The sequence below is a fragment of the Lentinula edodes genome, assembly GCF_021015755.1.
Source record: "Lentinula edodes strain Le(Bin) 0899 ss11 chromosome Unknown C8R40scaffold_38, whole genome shotgun sequence".
NCBI lineage: Eukaryota > Fungi > Basidiomycota > Agaricomycetes > Agaricales > Omphalotaceae > Lentinula > Lentinula edodes.
In genome coordinates, this window is record NW_025764344.1 from 348,808 (window position 1) to 365,789 (window position 16,982).

The 16,982-nt window shown below is 51.8% G+C and overlaps 1 protein-coding gene across 1 annotated transcript; it reads right to left on the reverse strand.

The window, feature by feature from the left end:
* Positions 1-16,181: 16,181 nt before the first annotated feature.
* On the reverse strand, positions 16,182-16,502 carry C8R40DRAFT_1017013 (uncharacterized protein; the record flags this gene model as incomplete). Its single annotated transcript, XM_046222941.1, has 1 exon — positions 16,182-16,502. A coding segment is annotated over one exon (321 nt), but the record flags the coding sequence as incomplete, so codon positions are not given.
* Between the last annotated feature and the right edge of the window lie 480 nt (positions 16,503-16,982).

A 16,982-nucleotide genomic window follows, 5' to 3' on the forward strand; every position in this document is an offset into this window, starting at 1 on the left:
ATCTATTACAAGAAATAACAACGAAGTACTACAACGGTTCCTCCTTTGGGACAGCATCCATCCCATCCGCCTCAGAGACCCGAGCACGACGCGATTCCTCCGGCTCGTACAATTCGTCGTCACCCCCAGTAAGATCAATGGCGAGATCAGCCACTGAACCAAAGAGGGGAGGAAGACTGGGAGAAGGAGGAGGGGGAGAAGGGGAGGTCGGAGAGGCCTGTTCAGGGAGGAACAGAGGAACATGAGAGGAAGCGGGGGGAGAAGAAACACGTTCACCTACAGCCGCGGGAGGCTCGCCCGATGGCACTGGCAGGGACATGGGGGTATCAGTTATGTGGTGAAGGTACTCCAGCATTAACTGCTCCCATACGACCATCGACTGGTCAAGACTAGGAATGGCGGGGACAATATCGTCCCACCTTCCAGAACCATCACGATGAGGGAAGGCGGTCGATAGCGCCAACATCCGACAATGGAGGGGTGGCTCCAGTGAACCCTCGGGAGGGGCTGCGAAACCAGCATGCTGAGCCGCGGTCAGAATAGGACCATCGTTGTCAAACCGGGAGTGCTCTAGCACCAGGCGATGGAGACCCTCGTCCTCATCCACCGCGTTGTTAAAAAACCACTGAATGCTGCTGATAGACCGCATATAGAGATCCCCGTGAATACCCCGGGCTGTTTGCATGTAATCCAGAGCAAGTTGGAAGTTGTGGGCAACGACGTCGGGGTCGTCGGAGGCCAGACCACGTCGGAGAAAGGCGACGACCGCCTCAATGATGGCACCGATATAACGACTGTGATGATGGAGGACAGTGGCGGGATCGGAACGATAAAGGCGGTGTGCATAGGTGGCGACGCGACGAAGGTCCTCCTGGGCCCCCTTGAGGTCCTCCTCCAGCTGAGAAAGAGGAGGTAGAACCACCTCGTAGAAACCCTCGTCTGGATACTCCTTGATCATCTGCTCCACGAAGGCGGCACGATCTTGAGTACGATGGACCTCCTCCTGGACCTCCTCCAAGCGACGACGCTGACGGGTCGCCAAAGCATTGGTTTCGTCTACCAGACCCTGTTGCTGCAGTAGGGCTGTCTTCAACTCAGAAGCCTTATGAGAAGCAGTGGAGAGCTCCTCCACCGCGACATCGCGGTCCCTTTTCACCACGCGGAGCTCCTCCTCCAATGCTTGGAGACGCTGAACAACAGTCTACAAGGGGGAAGTCAATTTAAAAAGGAGGTGAATACCAGTTAAATCACGACTTACCTGACCAGGAAACACCGATAAAGCCCTATCCATGGCATGGAACTGGTCCAGCACACTGCGATACTCGACTTCATGCTGAAGGACCTCATGGCTGGAGGACCGAAGCTGTTCGACCTCCCGTTGACGAGCATCGAGGGCGTGGGAGGTATCCCGAAGGGCAGTGGTCAGAGAAGAATTCTCCCGCTGAGAATCGGCAAGCTGGGACTCTAGTGATCGAACCCGAGCAAGAAGACGCTGGTTCTCAGCGCGATAGGGATGAGCGATGAGGGTGCGGGGTACTAATAACGAACGCGAAGTGGGCGGCATGTTGGAAGGAAGGGAGTCGGATCCAGTACCTTTTATAGGCGACGTAACAGGGGAAGGGGAAACAAACCGCTGAGCCACACCGGACTGGGCCTCGGCAGCAGCTGCCAACTGAACCAAACTACTGGGACCCTGCACGGATTCGTCCCTGACAGATACCTCCATGGAGGAGGGAAGGGCACGAGGGAGAGCAGGAGTGGAAGTGGAGGCTCCCATCGAACGACCTGGAGGAACCACCAGTCGAACGCGACGGGGAGACTCCTGAGCTGCCCCCTCTACAGGGACCCTACGACGAGAACGCTTTTTGGAACCGTCCGACCGAACCTTTTTGCTGGAAGGACCAGCCACAGGCGAAGGGGAACGATCGCGCTTACGATTCGCCGCGATGACTGCCTCACCCTGTTGCAAAGCGAGGAACTTCTGTAATTCTTGATGGTCAGTCTCAGCGGTATCCTTCTCGTCAAGCATGTTGAGTTCTAGGAGGATGGAGGTCGAGGAGGTACGAGCTTGAAGGGCAGCATCGTATTGGCGCCAGGTACTCAAAGGAATACCCCATGTCGATTGATGTGTGGGAGTCCCGTGGAGCTCCAAAAACCTACGGCTGTATGCAATGTCTTGACTGCACCGACGAGCAAAATACCGATACCGAAGGACCTTTCCCAGACTACAAGTCTTTTTCGCAGAGCAGTTGGTACAGCGAGGGGAGTTCGGCAGAACCTTACATTTGCCCGGGGACTTGACACAGTTGGAACAAGGAGAAGCTACCTCCGCAAGAAGAGGCCACAAAGGGTCATCCTGACAATAACCCGATAATGGCTTGCCAGTGTTGAACACTGTCTCGAATAACTGGAGTTGGGGACGAGATGGCGACTCGATGGTAAATGCCAGCTGATCCAACTCCACCTCCCCATCGGATTCAGGAGCCGGGGAAGGTACCTTTCCCAAAGCGGTGAGGGTGGGTAACAAGGGAGATGGTGTGCGGGAAAGAGGTCGAGTAGGGATAGGAGACATCGCAGTTAGAAGAGTTTGACTCGTAAGAACTGAGGCGGTGGAAGAAAGGGAGAAGCAAGGATCTGACGGACTTCAACATGAAAATTTTCGGGTACCACGTGAATGTCAGGTGACTGCCCAGAAAAAACGCGCCTACCCATCGCGAGGGTGCGAAGGGGTTACAAGGGGGGGTAATGTCATGCCCTGGCTACAACCAGACCAGTCCCAGTACCCACCGCACGTTACCATACGTCCTACCCACCTCCAGTATGTCCTCTGCACCTCCCCAAGTACCACCAGACACCTCCCCAAGTATTTCTGACGCAGCTACCCAAACGTCCTTCACCCCGACACGCGTACGAGAACCCTCTAGCCGATAACCCCTTTAAGTATTAATCTCGATTACCTCCTTCCCTCCGATTAGCTACCTCATGCCTCCAGATGTTCCCTTGTTCACTTCCCGTACCTATTTAAGTAACGCCGCAATGTCCTGAAGCCCCAGCTTGGTATATTTTGAACACACACCCTTTTGCATAGGTCCAGTCCCTGTCCCTTTGTACCTGCTAACCATACGGATTTCTCTTTACTCTCTGTTTCTCTACTCTGTTTCTCTCTACTTCTGTCTATTGTCTCTCTGATCGTCTGTACGATCGAATATACGCTTTTACTTCAAGTCTAAGCCTTCCGAGTGAGTCCCCGAGCTCCCTCGAACATTACTAAAGCTCCCCAACGCCTACCCGCTTGGTGAGCTACTCTTCCCCAAACCTCCCAGAGCTCCCTAGCTACTTCGTAAGCTTCGGGACCTCGATCTAGGTAACGTCGAAGCTACCCCTCACGTCGAACTACGTATTGCTTCTCCGTTACCACCTCCCACACTCGAGGACGACCATCCTCCAACCTAGTCCCCAGGGACCTACCCTCCCTGGCATATCCCTTCTCGGGAGCTTACACCCTCGAGACCCCGTTGCATAAACTACCTACTCGACTCTATATTGACGTTCTAGCGAGTACAACTCCTACTACGCAATATCTTACGGTCCCGCACTCGTCCCGAACCTCCCTACGCATTAGGGACCTCCCTGGACCTCCTAGGAACCCCTCAAGGGTCACCATCTCGTCGTTCCAACCACTACTAGGTCACTTCCGTCCTCGGTCGCGGTTCTCGTAGCTCCCTTCGAGCTCCAGCCTGCTCCTAGTACGCTACAACATAAACCTCCACATACCAAAACCTACCCTAAGACCTATTTTGACCCAGGTCTTACAGATATCGTCTAGGTAAACCGCTACCTTTCCAGCTGCAATGAGGTCTGCAAATATGGCATTCATAAGTGCTTGAAACGTTGCAGGGGAGTTGGTGAGACCAAAGAACATAACCTTAGGCTCGAACAGCCCTCGTGTAGTTGCAAAGGCCCCTTTCCATTCATGGCCTTTCTTGATTCTGACATTGTTATAGCCCCATCGTACATCAAACTTGGTGAAATATCGAGCCCCTTGAAGCCGACTAATTATATCAGCCACCAATGGGAGGGGGTAGCGGTTCTTCACTGTATACTCATTCAGTTTTCGGTAATCCTGTACAAAACGGAGTTTCCCATCCTTCTTCTTCACAAAGAAGACTGGGGACGAGATGGGTGATTTGGAGGGAACAATGTAGCCTTTCCGCAGATTCTCTTCCAAGAAGCGATCCAACTCCTCCTGCTCATTTAGGGACATGGGGTAAATCTTGGTGCGCATGGTCGCCGGTGCTCCAGGTATGAGATCAATTGCATGGTCCCAAGGTTGGTGGGCAGGTAATCGTTCGGAGGCAGATTCTGAGAAAACCTTTTTGAAATCACGGTACTGCTCAGGGACCATTTCTTCAAAGGTTTTAACAGGCTTGTCTCGGTTGGCTTCCTCTGCTAGCTGCTGGGAGTAAGTGGATCCTGCAGCGCACCAGACTTCCTCAGTCTGTTCCTCTAGGATCCCTGCTTTTACCCATGCCCGGCGAGTTTTATGATTGGCTCGGATTCAGTGTATTGGCGGTTCTTCCACCACTGCTGATTTGCTCTCTTCAAGGGTCACTTCCAGTGGTACCTCAATCTGAGTGGGTTCAGTGGGAGGTTCCAGGTTCGGGAGTTCAGGGATTGGGCTTTCTGTGTTAGCGGCGGCTCGATGAGAGTATGAGATCTCCTCGTCTGGGACTTCTTCTATAGCTACTCGAGGGGGCTTTACTGAAAGTCGTCCTTTCTCCCAATCGATCTCCGGATTTACCTTCCGTAGCCAGGGGAGTCCAAGGATGACGTCTTCTCCTCCTAGGTTGGTGATCAGAAAGTCCATCCACCACTCTTGATTATCCACTGTGAGTGCTAGGCGTGCAAAATGGGTTATCCGTCCCGCTCGGTTAGGTGTTCCATCAATATTAAAGACGTCAATTGGTTTATGAAGGGGTGCACATCTTACATGGTTCCGGGTGGCAAAGTCTTGGTTCAAAAACAGGGCGGTAGCTCCACAGTCTACCATGGCTGCAGTTGTTATACTATGATTCCTTCCTCTTAGTCTCGCATGAATTCGGAAATGTGGGGAAGTGGAGTTTAATTCCCGGATCGACGATATTGTACATGATGGGTGCGAGTCATACGAAGAAGTAGCGAACATAACAAACTGATTACGGGGTACTCTCGGTGCAGCCGAGGCGGGTACCCTCTTTAAAAACCCTGTTGAAAGCCAGAGGACGAGGACGACATAGCGTTAGCACGATCGAGTAATTCCCTTATTTGACCAATCTGGTTAGAAAAGTCCTGGTTAGGGGGGCTCGGAGTAGCAGGTACGGTTGCAGGGGCAGATGTTGGGGTCGAGGAAGCAATCTGGACGGATTCATTTGGGAATAGGGAGAATGGTGTGGGTCCCGTAGCGGATATCTGCTGGCGTCGAGGTTGCTGGCGTCGGCCTCGGTCCCGTCCGAGTCCCATGAACTTGTCTTGGCAGACTGCTTCCAGATGTCCTCGGCGTCCACAGTAACGGCAGGTAGTTTCTCGGTGTGGGCAGTTTTGCTTGACATGACCTTGGGCACCACAGCCGAAGCATCGTCCTCGCATGCGAGCTAGGAATGCCTCACTAGTATTCCCATTACTAGTGTGGGTTGCATCAATGTCCATAGCGTGGGGGTCAGCAGGGGTAGTATGAGCAGCATGTGTGGGAGTGTGTCCAGAGTTCCGGCCAGTCATGGTGGGATCATGCATGTAGACGTCCACTGATATGGCTCGTTTGATTGCCTCCTTCAGAGTCGGAGCAAGTCCTTGGGCGATGTTTACAATGATGAGATTTTGTCGGATCTCCGGAAGTAGGGCAGTGAAGAAGCGTTCTCGTAAATCAATGTCAGACATTCCAGTCCGATCCCCAATATCCTTGAACTTCTGCGCAAATTCCGCGACTGTCTGACCTTTACTTTGCTTGAGATTTTTGATCTCGCTGCGAGCTTCCATACCCGGGTCTACTGACTCAAAGCGTTGAACAAACTCTTTCAGGAACTCCTCCCAATTTCCTCCAAAGGGGGGATTTTCCGCATTGAAATGTAGCAAATGCGGGGTTGCCCAGTCACCTGCACTTTCAGTGAAGAACCCTAGGGCTGACTTGATAAGCTTTGCCTGACTCTTGGTGAGATCAGGTTGTTCCGATGCCCAGTTCTGGAACTGAGCCATGAAGCGACGCGCCTCAGCGCTATCTTTTCCCTTGAATACCTCGGGTTTGTTCATGCTGGACTTGGAGGATGAGCGTTCCTCCATGGCTGTAGCAAGATTGGCTACTTGTTTAATCAGCTGAGTCATGAGATCTTCTGCAGAGGCGGGTGGGGAGTGAGTGGCTCTCGGATTGAGTTCGAAAGGGCGTTGGGGCAAGGTTGAGACTGGCAATCGCGCCAAGTATCGTCGTTGTTATGGGCGTGAGCTTGGTCTCTGGGGTCAAGTGCGTGCGGGAGTGCGGAGCAGTCTATACTGGCAACAGGTGTTTCAGAGTCGGGCGGAACTGGGGAAGACGTGGTGTCTATAGACCCTGCAAGGACAACCTTATCGGTAGGCTGTCAGTGCAGTAATGGATCTTGACCTAATGTCACGAAGCGGCAGAGGCGGAGTGACTAAGCAAGGCGATGAGGCGGAGCAACTAAGCAGAGTGGAGGCAAACTGGTCCCAGATAATGACAGAGATATATTGAGTATCGTAGTCATAGGTAACAATAAGTAAGCACATACCTGGTCCCAGATAATGACAAAGAGGTCAAGATGAGGGACCAGGCTGTGAGGGGTTGGCTTTATATACATAATCCGATCTGCGAGAAATGACGATGTAATACTGTACAGTTTAGGAACAAGGAAGGTGGCGGAAGCCAGTAGAAGGAGAAGGGTAACAGGTGGACCAGTAATCGATGATGGGGATCAGGTGGGTCAGTAATCGATGGGATTTGACAGTAATGTAATCGTACAAGTAAGGGCATCAAGACGGTGAGAAAAGGAAAATGATAGGGGCTACATACTTAATGACAGCCCCGCAACACCTTCGCCTACCACAATAAGAGCTGCACTCGCGGGGAGTCAGCCAGCTCGTCTCACATCCCGATCCTACAACTCCTTCATCATCCTTACACGCTTTCCGTTCTCCGACCTCGATGAAGACAAAGAATATGCCACACTAGTGGATAGTGGAGCAACTAGATGCTTCATAGACAAAACTGTCGCTATGCGACACCCAGAAAATTTGGTTGACCTAACAAACAGTATCCCTTTGGAGCTGTTCGACGGGAAACCTACCTCCGCAGGATTGATAACTCAGACCTACACTGACCAGATCAGTTTTGCGGATGGAACAATTCACAAGGTGGAGTTCCTAGTAACTCGATTACACCCCACGGCTCCAATTGTGCTAGGACTGCCGTGGCTACGCATGCACAACCCAGTAATTGACTGGAAGGAACTTTGCCTGACATTCCAGGACCGAAACGTTCGAATCTCAGCAGCCCTTGCGTCGGAAATTGTCCAACCAGGCGCCGAGGGAGGTACTGAGGAGCTAGGGAGGGGGGTAAACGGCGAAGAAATACACGCAGGAACTCTCCAATCACCTCCTGAAGCTCCTCAACAACCTCCTGAAGCTCCACAACCACCTCCAGAAGTTCCTCGACAAACTCCGGAAGCTCCCCTTAGAGCTCCAAGGACGAGGGTGAAACTAGAGGAAGTAAAGGACGAAGAGTACGAAGCGAGTCAACCAGGTCCACACAAGTTATTCCCCTCGGACAAAGATCTAGGGCCAGACGACCCAATCCTTATGGGGATCAATGAATGGCTAGCATTCGCGAGCGAAAGCACGGAAGAAGAGGTGGAGGAAATCCTCGAGGCTGGGCGATCCGCTATGGAGAAAGTAACCCCGAAACCAACGAAGGATTCAGAGGAGGCATATCAAAAGTGGAAGAGTAGGGACACAAAACGATCCTCCTCCTGGCCGGGAGCTAAGCAAAAAGTCCGGTGGAGGAAGAAAAGGAGGAAGCATGGACCTTATCCCGACCTCCCCACCTTAGACATCGAAAGCCTGAACATACCCAAGATTCCTTCAAGGTCTGGTCTGACTCCCAAAGGTTCAATGAGACGCAACAACTTCCGAAGAAAGCAGCTCATAGCGGGTACCCATGTGGTGGAACGAAAATCGGACCCCACCATACAAGGGAAACCCATCAGCCTAATAGGAGCAGCTGGGATGGATCGTCTACTGAGGGAGGGAACCCCAGCATACTTCCTTCACATATCGCCCACGAAGGAGGGGTCCCCTACTGAGGAAATACTCCGGGCGAGTGGTAGCAACGACCCAGAAAGAGTGCAACAACCAAAGGATCCTGAGAATGGGAACCCTGGCCTGGAACAAGGGGGGGTCGTCAAGGAGCTCGATGAGGAAGTATCGAAGCGTCAGGAGACAGAGGAGTTAAAGAAATCCATTCCCGTCCAATACCAGGACTACCTGGACGTATTCTCGCCCGGAGAAGCAAGAACACTACCTCCGCACCGACCCTACGATATCAAAATCGAAACGGAAGGTGATGCGATACCTCCCATAGGGAAGCTTTACAACATGTCTGAGAAGGAGCTGAAATCTCTGAAGGAGTACATCGACGAGATGTTGGGGAAAGGGTTCATACGATCCTCCAGTTCCCCCGCAGGAGCTCCTGTCCTGTTTGCCAAGAAAAAGGATGGTACTCTACGACTCTGCGTCGACTATAGAGCCCTGAACAAGATTACGAAGAAGAATAGGTACCCTCTACCCCTGATAGGCACCTTAGTGGATCAACTACGGAAGGCGAAGATCTTCACAAAGATTGACCTCCGCGCAGGATACAACAATGTCAGGGTAGCCCAGGGACACGAGTGGAAGACCGCATTCCGAACTCGGTATGGGTCATTCGAGTACCTAGTAATGCCCCCTCCGCGTTTCAATTCTTCATGAACGAGATCTTTCACGATATGGTGGATGTCTGTGTGGTGATCTATTTGGACGACATACTGATTTACTCAGATGACGAGGAGTCCCATGTGGAGCACGTCAGGAAGGTCCTGGAACGATTACGGGCAAATCACCTCCACGCAAAGCCGGAAAAATGTGCATTCCATGTCGACACCGTCGAGTACTTGGGGGTGATCATATCACCATTGGGAGTGTCCATGGACCCAGAGAAAGTGAAGGCAGTAATGGACTGGCCAAAACCAAGGACAGTGAAGGAACTCCAGGCGTTCCTCAGATTCGCAAACTTCTATAGGAGGTTCATAGACAACTACTCGGGAATCACCAAGGTGTTCACGAAGCTCCTCCGAAAAGATTCAGTGTGGAACTGGACACCACAGTGTAGTAGTGCCTTCGAACTTCTGAAGTCAGCATTCTCAGAAGCCCCGGTTCTGGGACATTACAACCCGGACCTACCGGTAGTCCTCGAATGCGATGCCTCCGACTTGGCGATAGCAGGGATCCTATCACAACTGGATCCCGAAACAGGGGAGATACATCCTATCGCCTTCCATGCACGGTCAATGATCTCTGCGGAACTAAACTACGACATATACGATAAGGAGCTCCTAGCTATCGTGGACTGCTTCAAACAATGGAGGGCGTACTGCGAAGGATCCCGACACCAGATCCAAGTATACTCAGATCATAACAATCTGCAGTACTTCACCACTACGAAGCAGTTAACAGCACGACAAGCCCGGTGGGCAGAGCTCCTTTCAGGATACGATTTTGTCATCAACTATCGCCCAGGGAGGTTGGGAGCCAAGCCGGACGCGCTCACCCGCAGATCAGACGTGTACCCAAAGAAGGGAGCTTCAAGGGACCAGGTCTTAGCAGGGAGGGAAAGGGTACTCATACCTCCAGAACGACTGAACGCTACCATCCTTATGAACGAGGACCTCCTAGTGAATCGAGTAAGGGAAGCTCCAAAGGACACGACTATAATTGAAGCACTAAAAAGGATTGCACGCAACGAGGAGGAATCTTTTGTTTGGGAGGATGGGCTGATAAAGAGGGGAGGCCGTATATACGTCCCAGACGTTGGGACCCTACGAAGGGAGGTCCTCCAGTCGTACCACGACCATAAACTAAGGGGACATCCGGGGGAGAAACGCACCAAGAAGCTCGTAAACCAGCTGTTCTTCTGGAAAGGACTGTCCAAAGACGTGAACTACTACGTGCGGAGCTGCCACTCGTGTCTGAGAGCCAAAGCCAGTCGCTCCAAACCTTACGGGAACCTCCGTCCGTTACCAATTGGTCAACGACCTTGGTCCTCAATCTCCCTAGATCACATCACCCAGCTCCCAGCCACTGCGGGACCAGAGAAATACGACGCCATCCTCGTAGTAGTCTGCCGACTCACCAAACAAGCCATATATGTTCCTTGTCATACGACGGATAAGGCGGAGGACTTTGCCAATCTATTCATCACATACGTCTTCTCAAAGCATGGGATGCCCTCCGACATAACTTCAGACCGGGGCTCCCTCTTTGTGTCCCAATTCTGGAGGGAGCTCTGTAGAGCATTAGGAATCGAGTCCCGACTATCCACTGCATATCACCCACAGACAGATGGACAAACGGAACGAGTGAACCAATCCGTGGAAGCGTACCTCCGAATATATTGCTCCTACGACCAAGACGACTGGGACCTCCTCCTACCAATGGCCGAATTCGTATACAACAATACCCCAAACACGACTACAGGTGTCTCACCATTCTTCGCCAACAAGGGTTATCATCCAAAGTTGTCCATTACGCTGGAACAGGTGCAGGGAGCGGAGGTCAATGAGTACGCGTCCAACCTCAAGGAGCTACATGCGTACCTCCAGGAACGAATTGGGGTAGCTAACAAGGCCTATGCGAAGTATGCGAACCAAAAACGCCAGGAGGCCCCGGACTGGAAGGAGGGTGATCAAGTCTGGCTAAACATGGAGAACGTCAGGACTAGACGACCCATGAAGAAGCTAGACCACAAGTGGACAGGTCCCTATACAATCTTGTCGAAAGTAGGAAGTCGTGCCTACCGACTGGACCTTCCTGGGGACCTCCACAAGATTCACAATGTGTTCCATGTCGACAGACTGAAACCTCACTTCCACAACAAATTCAAACGCCAGACCTCCCCGCCTCCCCCAATCTTCATAAAAGGGGAGACGGAGCATTTTGTCGAGGACATCCTTGACTCCAAGCCCAAGAAGGGACGACCGGAGGAAGTGGAATACCTCGTAAAATGGGAAGGGTATAACGACGAGTTCAACTCCTGGGTAGGATGGGAAGGTATGGTGGGCTCGATTGAGCTCCTACGTAGCTGGCACAAACACCACCCGAGGAAACGCCAGCCTTCACGTCTGCAATGGGCTTCGTTGGAACGGGAAGCACGAGAAGATGAGGAGGAGGACCGGGAAGGTAGAAGGGAATAGAGGGGTGGGACGAGGGCAATGAAGACACGACGGGGACGACAACCCCATGTTCACGACTATCTAACGACAACCTGCACATTGGAGGGCTCACGGAACCTGAATGCATGACGATTTCTCACTTATTGATTTTCACAACAGTACCAAGAACATTCTCATTAGTTAACAAAAAACAAAAAAAAAAAAAGGAGAGAGAAAAACAGACAGGCGTAAGGTATAAGAACACAAAATTACAACAAGGAGGCAGGGTGACAAAAGGCCTACACGAGGAATGGGAAGACGCTACAATGGTTCTTCCTTAACAACACTCTGAACCGCCACCGAATCAACAACTTCCCTTGACATAGAAACGCGAGCCATACGAGACTCCTCCGTCTCATACAAATCGTCATCGTCGCCAGTAAGGTCGATGGTTAGATTGGCGAGAGATGCGAAAGGAGGAGGCAGAGTGGGGGACGTAGGAGGAGGGGAAGGAGAGGTCGGAGACTCCTGCTCAGGCAAAAACAGAGGGGGCGCCTCAGGAAGCTGCTCGACAGTTACTTCGGCCAATGACTCAGTACCAGGCTCCACCGACGACATGGGAACTTGGGTATCCGTGCCAGACAAGGGAACGTCCGTGATGTGATGGATGTAGCGCAACATCAACTGCTCCCAATCCACAGTCAGCTGGTCGACACTGGGAAGGGCAGGAACGAGATCATCCCACCTCCCAACGCCGTCGCTATGAGGGAGAGCTGTGGACAGTGCCAACATTCGCCTGTGAAGAGGAGGTTCGAGGGAGTTATCGGGAGGAGGGGCAAAACCCGCATGCTGAGCAGCCGTCAGGAAAGGACTGTCGTTGTCGAATCGGGAGTGTTCCAATACCAGGCGATAGAGACCCTCGTCCTCGTCCACAGCGTTGTTAAAGAACCATTGGATGCTGCTAATGGACCAGATATAGAGATCCCCATGGACACCCCGAGCCGCCTGCATGTAATCCAACGCCAAATGTAAGTTGTGGGTAGCAATATCAGGGTCTTCAGACTCCAGCCCACGACGGAGGAAGGCGACCACAGCTTCGATAATCGCCCCAATATAACGGTGGTGGTGGTGAAGGACGGTCGCGGGGTCGGAACAATGAAGGCGGTGAGCAAGAGTAGCAACACGGCGGAGGTCCTCGCGAGCCTTGTTAAGATCACCTTCGAGCTGCGAAAGGGGAGGCAGGACAACTTCGTAATAACCCTCATCAGGGTACTCCTTGACCATTTGCTCAACAAAAGCGGCACGATCGCGGGCACGATGGACCTCCTCTTGCAATTCTTCCACCAGGCGACGCTGACGTGTTGCTAAAGCATTGGACTCGTCAACACGACCTTGTTGGTACAGCAGGGTGGTCGTCAACTGTGAACTCTTGCGAGTAGAGGAGGACAACTTCTCCTCCGCGACCTTGCGCTCCCTAACAGCATCTCGAAGGTCCCCTTCCATTTTTCGGAAACGCTCCAAAATACTCTGAGGAGAAGAAATCAACTATGGCTTAAAAGGGAAAGAGAAGACTAAGTACTCACTTGACCAGGGGTCCCCGGTAAGGCTCCATCCAAAGCAACGAACTGATCCAACACGCGTCGGTACTCCGTTTCGTGCTCCAGGACCTCATGGCGAGAAGACCGCAACTGCTCTACTTCTCGTTGTCGAGATTCGAGAGCATGAGAGGTATCGCGAAGGGCAGAGGTGAGGGAGGAATTCTCCCGCTGAGAATCAGCCAGCTGAGACTCCAGTAACCGAACGCGAGCCGCGAGACGTTGATTTTCAGCCCGGTAGGGATGAGCAGCAAGAGCACGAGGAACCAGAGTGGGACGAGAAGCAGGAGGCATATTGGAGGAAAGGAGGTTCGGTCCTGCTCCCTTTATAGAGGGGGGAACAACGGGTTGCTGAACCAAACCAGACTGAGCTTCAGCAACAGCCGCCAATCGAACCAAATTGCTGTGACCCTGCACTGGCAGGTCCCCGCCGGATACCTCCATTAAGGAAGGAGAGGCGCGAGGGGGGGGTGGAGTGGAAGTGGAAGCTGCCACCGACCGACTGGGAGGAACCACCAGTCGGACACGAAGGGGAGCCTCCTGAACTACCTCCTCCTCAGGGGACCTACGACGGGAACGCTTCTTGGAAGCGTCCTGCCGAACCCTTTTGACGGAAGGACCCGCCACAGGCATCGGAGAACGGTCGCGCTTACGTTTAGCGGCGACTACTGCTTCACCCTGTTGCAAGGCAAGGAAATCCTGCAACTCTTGCTGATCAGCATCAGCAGCATCCTGCTCGTCAAGCATGTTCAATTCGAGGAGGGCGGAGGTTGAAGAGGTGCGAGCATGGAGGGCAACGTCGTACTGACGCCAGACACTCAGAGGAATACCCCACGTTGATTTATGAGCAGGAGTTCCGTGGAGCTCCAAAAACCTACGACTATATGCGAGATCCTGGTTACAGCGACGAGCAAAGTACCGATACCAGAGGATCTTCCCCAGGCTACAAGTCTTTTTCGCAGAACAGTTTGTGCATCGAGGGGAGTTCGGTAAAACCTTGCATTTACCCGGGGATTTCGAACAATTAGAGCAAGGGGAAGCTACCTCGGCCAAAAGAGGCCACAAAGGATCATCTTGACAGTAACTCGACAGCGGCTTGCCAGTATTAAAGACTGTTTCGAACAGTTGAACTTGTGGCCGAGACGGGAACTCGATGGTAAAAGCCAGTTGGTCCTGCTCGACCTCCCCATCGGAGTCAGGACCCAGAGAAGGTACTTCCCCCAAAGTGGTAAGGTGGGGCAACTGAGGAGATCGAGTGCGCGATCTGGAGCGCCGATTTGGAGTAGACATTGCAGTTGAAGGAGTTTTGACTCGTAAAACTGAGATGGGGGAAGAGGGAAAAGAAAGCAGATATCTGACGGACTTCAAACAAGAAAATTTTCGGGTACCACGTGAATGTCAGGTGACCTTCCAAGAAACGCGAAAACCCATCGCGAGGGCGCGAAGGGGTTACAAGGGGGGGTAATGTCATGCCCTGACCATAACCAGACCAGCACCAGCATCAGCCCACACGTTCTCACATTCCCGACTCTCCTCCCACCTCCCCAGGACGTCCCTGAGGCAGTACGCACCTCCCCAAGACAGTACCACCACCCCCTGAAAATGTCCGGACAACCATTCCGACACGCGTACGAAGCCCTCCGACACCAGCCCCATTAAGTACCAATCTCGATTGCCTGACTCTCTCTCGATTATCTGCCTCATGCTTCCTAGGTTCTGATGTTCCCTTGTTCACTTCCCGTACCTATTTAAGTAGCTCCGCAACGTCCCCAAGCCCCAGCTTGGTATATTTTGAACACACACCCTTTACATAGGTCCAGTCCCTGTCCCTTTGTACCTGCTACCTATACGGAATTCTCTTTACTCTCTGTTTCTCTACCTCTGTTTCTCTCTACTTCTGTCTATTGTCTCTCTGATCGTCTATATGATCGAATATACGCTTTCACTTCAAGTCTAAGCCTTCCGAGTGAGTCTCCGAGCTCCCTCGGACATTACTAAAGCTCCCCAATGCCTACCCATTTTGGTGAGCTACCCTTCCCCAAACCTCCCAGAGCTCCCTAGCTACTTCATAAGCTTCGGGACCTCGATCTAGGTAACGTTGAAGCTACCCCTCACGTCGAACTACGTATTGCTTCTCCATTACCACCTCCCACACTCGAGGACGTCCATCCTCAAGCTGTTAAGTCCATGCCGCGGGCCTCCATTCCGCCGCTCGGTACTCCGAAGATCTGCTCTTATTGTAGTCTGACTTTTATTGTTCTTTCTCGCTACACATACCCTTTCGTTCTAGTCTCTCACTATTGTCTTTTACCCTTTCGTCCTAGTCTCTCCTTATTGTCTTTTACTTTACCCTGCAGGTACTACTCGTATAGCTCCTAGTAGTTAGTCTGGCGCTCCGCACCGCCGCGCCGTTCCGTAGATATAAATACTGCCTGTACGCTACTGTAGTTCCTCAGTTTAATTATCAACTTAGATCAACTTAGATCTCCCTTCTCAACTTAACTCTTCTCTAAGTCTTCAGGCTCAACGCCTTGAAGTACGTTCTCCTCGACCTTAGGACTTTAACGTTCTCTGGTTTGCTCCTCGTCACCGGCGATACCGCCGCTCCGACCTGGCTGCTACTTAGCTCCTCTCTCTCTACTCCCGCTCTCCGGGGACTAACGGCGTAACGGCGGTGTTGTTAATAACTTCACTACTGTCCCACTCGTCTTCCGCACTTAGGCACCTTGTAGCTTTGGCACGGTTACACGGTATACATGATCTTAACACAAGCCCAGCCCCCAGGGACCTACCCTCCCTGGCATATCCCTTCTCGGGAGCTTACACTCTCGAGACCCAGTTGCATACACGACCTACTCGATCCTATATTGACGTTCTAGCAAGTACAACTCCTACTACGCAATATCGTACGGTCCCGCACTCTTCCTTAACCTCCCTACGCCTTAGGGACCTCCCTGGACCTCCTAGGAACCCCTCAAGGGTCACCATCCCGTCGTTCCAGCCACTACTAGGTCATTCCCGTCCTCGGTCGCGGTTCTCGTAGCTCCCTTCGAGCTCCAGCCTGCTCCTAGCATGCTACAACATAAACCTCCACATACCAAAACCTACCCTAAGACCTATTTTGACCCAGGTCTTACAGTTTAGTAGGGTTCCAGTATGAAAAATCATGCATAGGAGTCCACCGAACCCCAGTTTGTCTTGCAAGTGTTTCTTTGGCTGTAACAGTAACAAGATTTTTCCATTCAGCTGCTTGAGCATGGACAGTTGCCCCATCACGCATTTGCCAGGAGTTATAGTCAAGGTCTTCTATATCATCTCTATGACAGTTACAAAAAGAGCAGAATAAACCTGCAGCATGGGATAGAAAGCCAGCTACCTTCCGGATGGCTTGTAAGTCAGCAATCAATGGGATAATCCTGATTGCTACAGTGATTCCACCAGGATGTGAGTGTGTAGGAATTATTTTGCCAGGAAGATCAAATTCAGCAATAGCTCTCTGGAAAGAGACAAGAATATGTGAAATTGTCCATATAGTAGGACTATGTGGTGCAGGCATCATTCCAATAATAAAGACATTCTCAGGCAGGAATTGAATTTCTGGTGGAAGATTCAAGCAGTAAAGTATAATGGCTCCACAGGACACAACTTTTCCTTGAGAAAAATCACTTGTCAAAAACAGTAGTTCAATGGGAGAAAAGATTAGTATATTACCTGCAATTTTGTTGGTATAAGGATTGAACCAATCAATGTACACTGCAAAAACAAGGTGATATTTGGAAGTGAGAAAGCCACGGAGACTTTGCCAAGCTGGGCTTTCTTGAATATCACACATTTTGTCCTGATAAATGGGGTTTGGATTTTGCAACTTGGAAAATGCTTGAGACAAGCATTCATCAATTTTTGGCCTATTCAGAAAGAACTTAAGCCATGAACCAAGACCTTG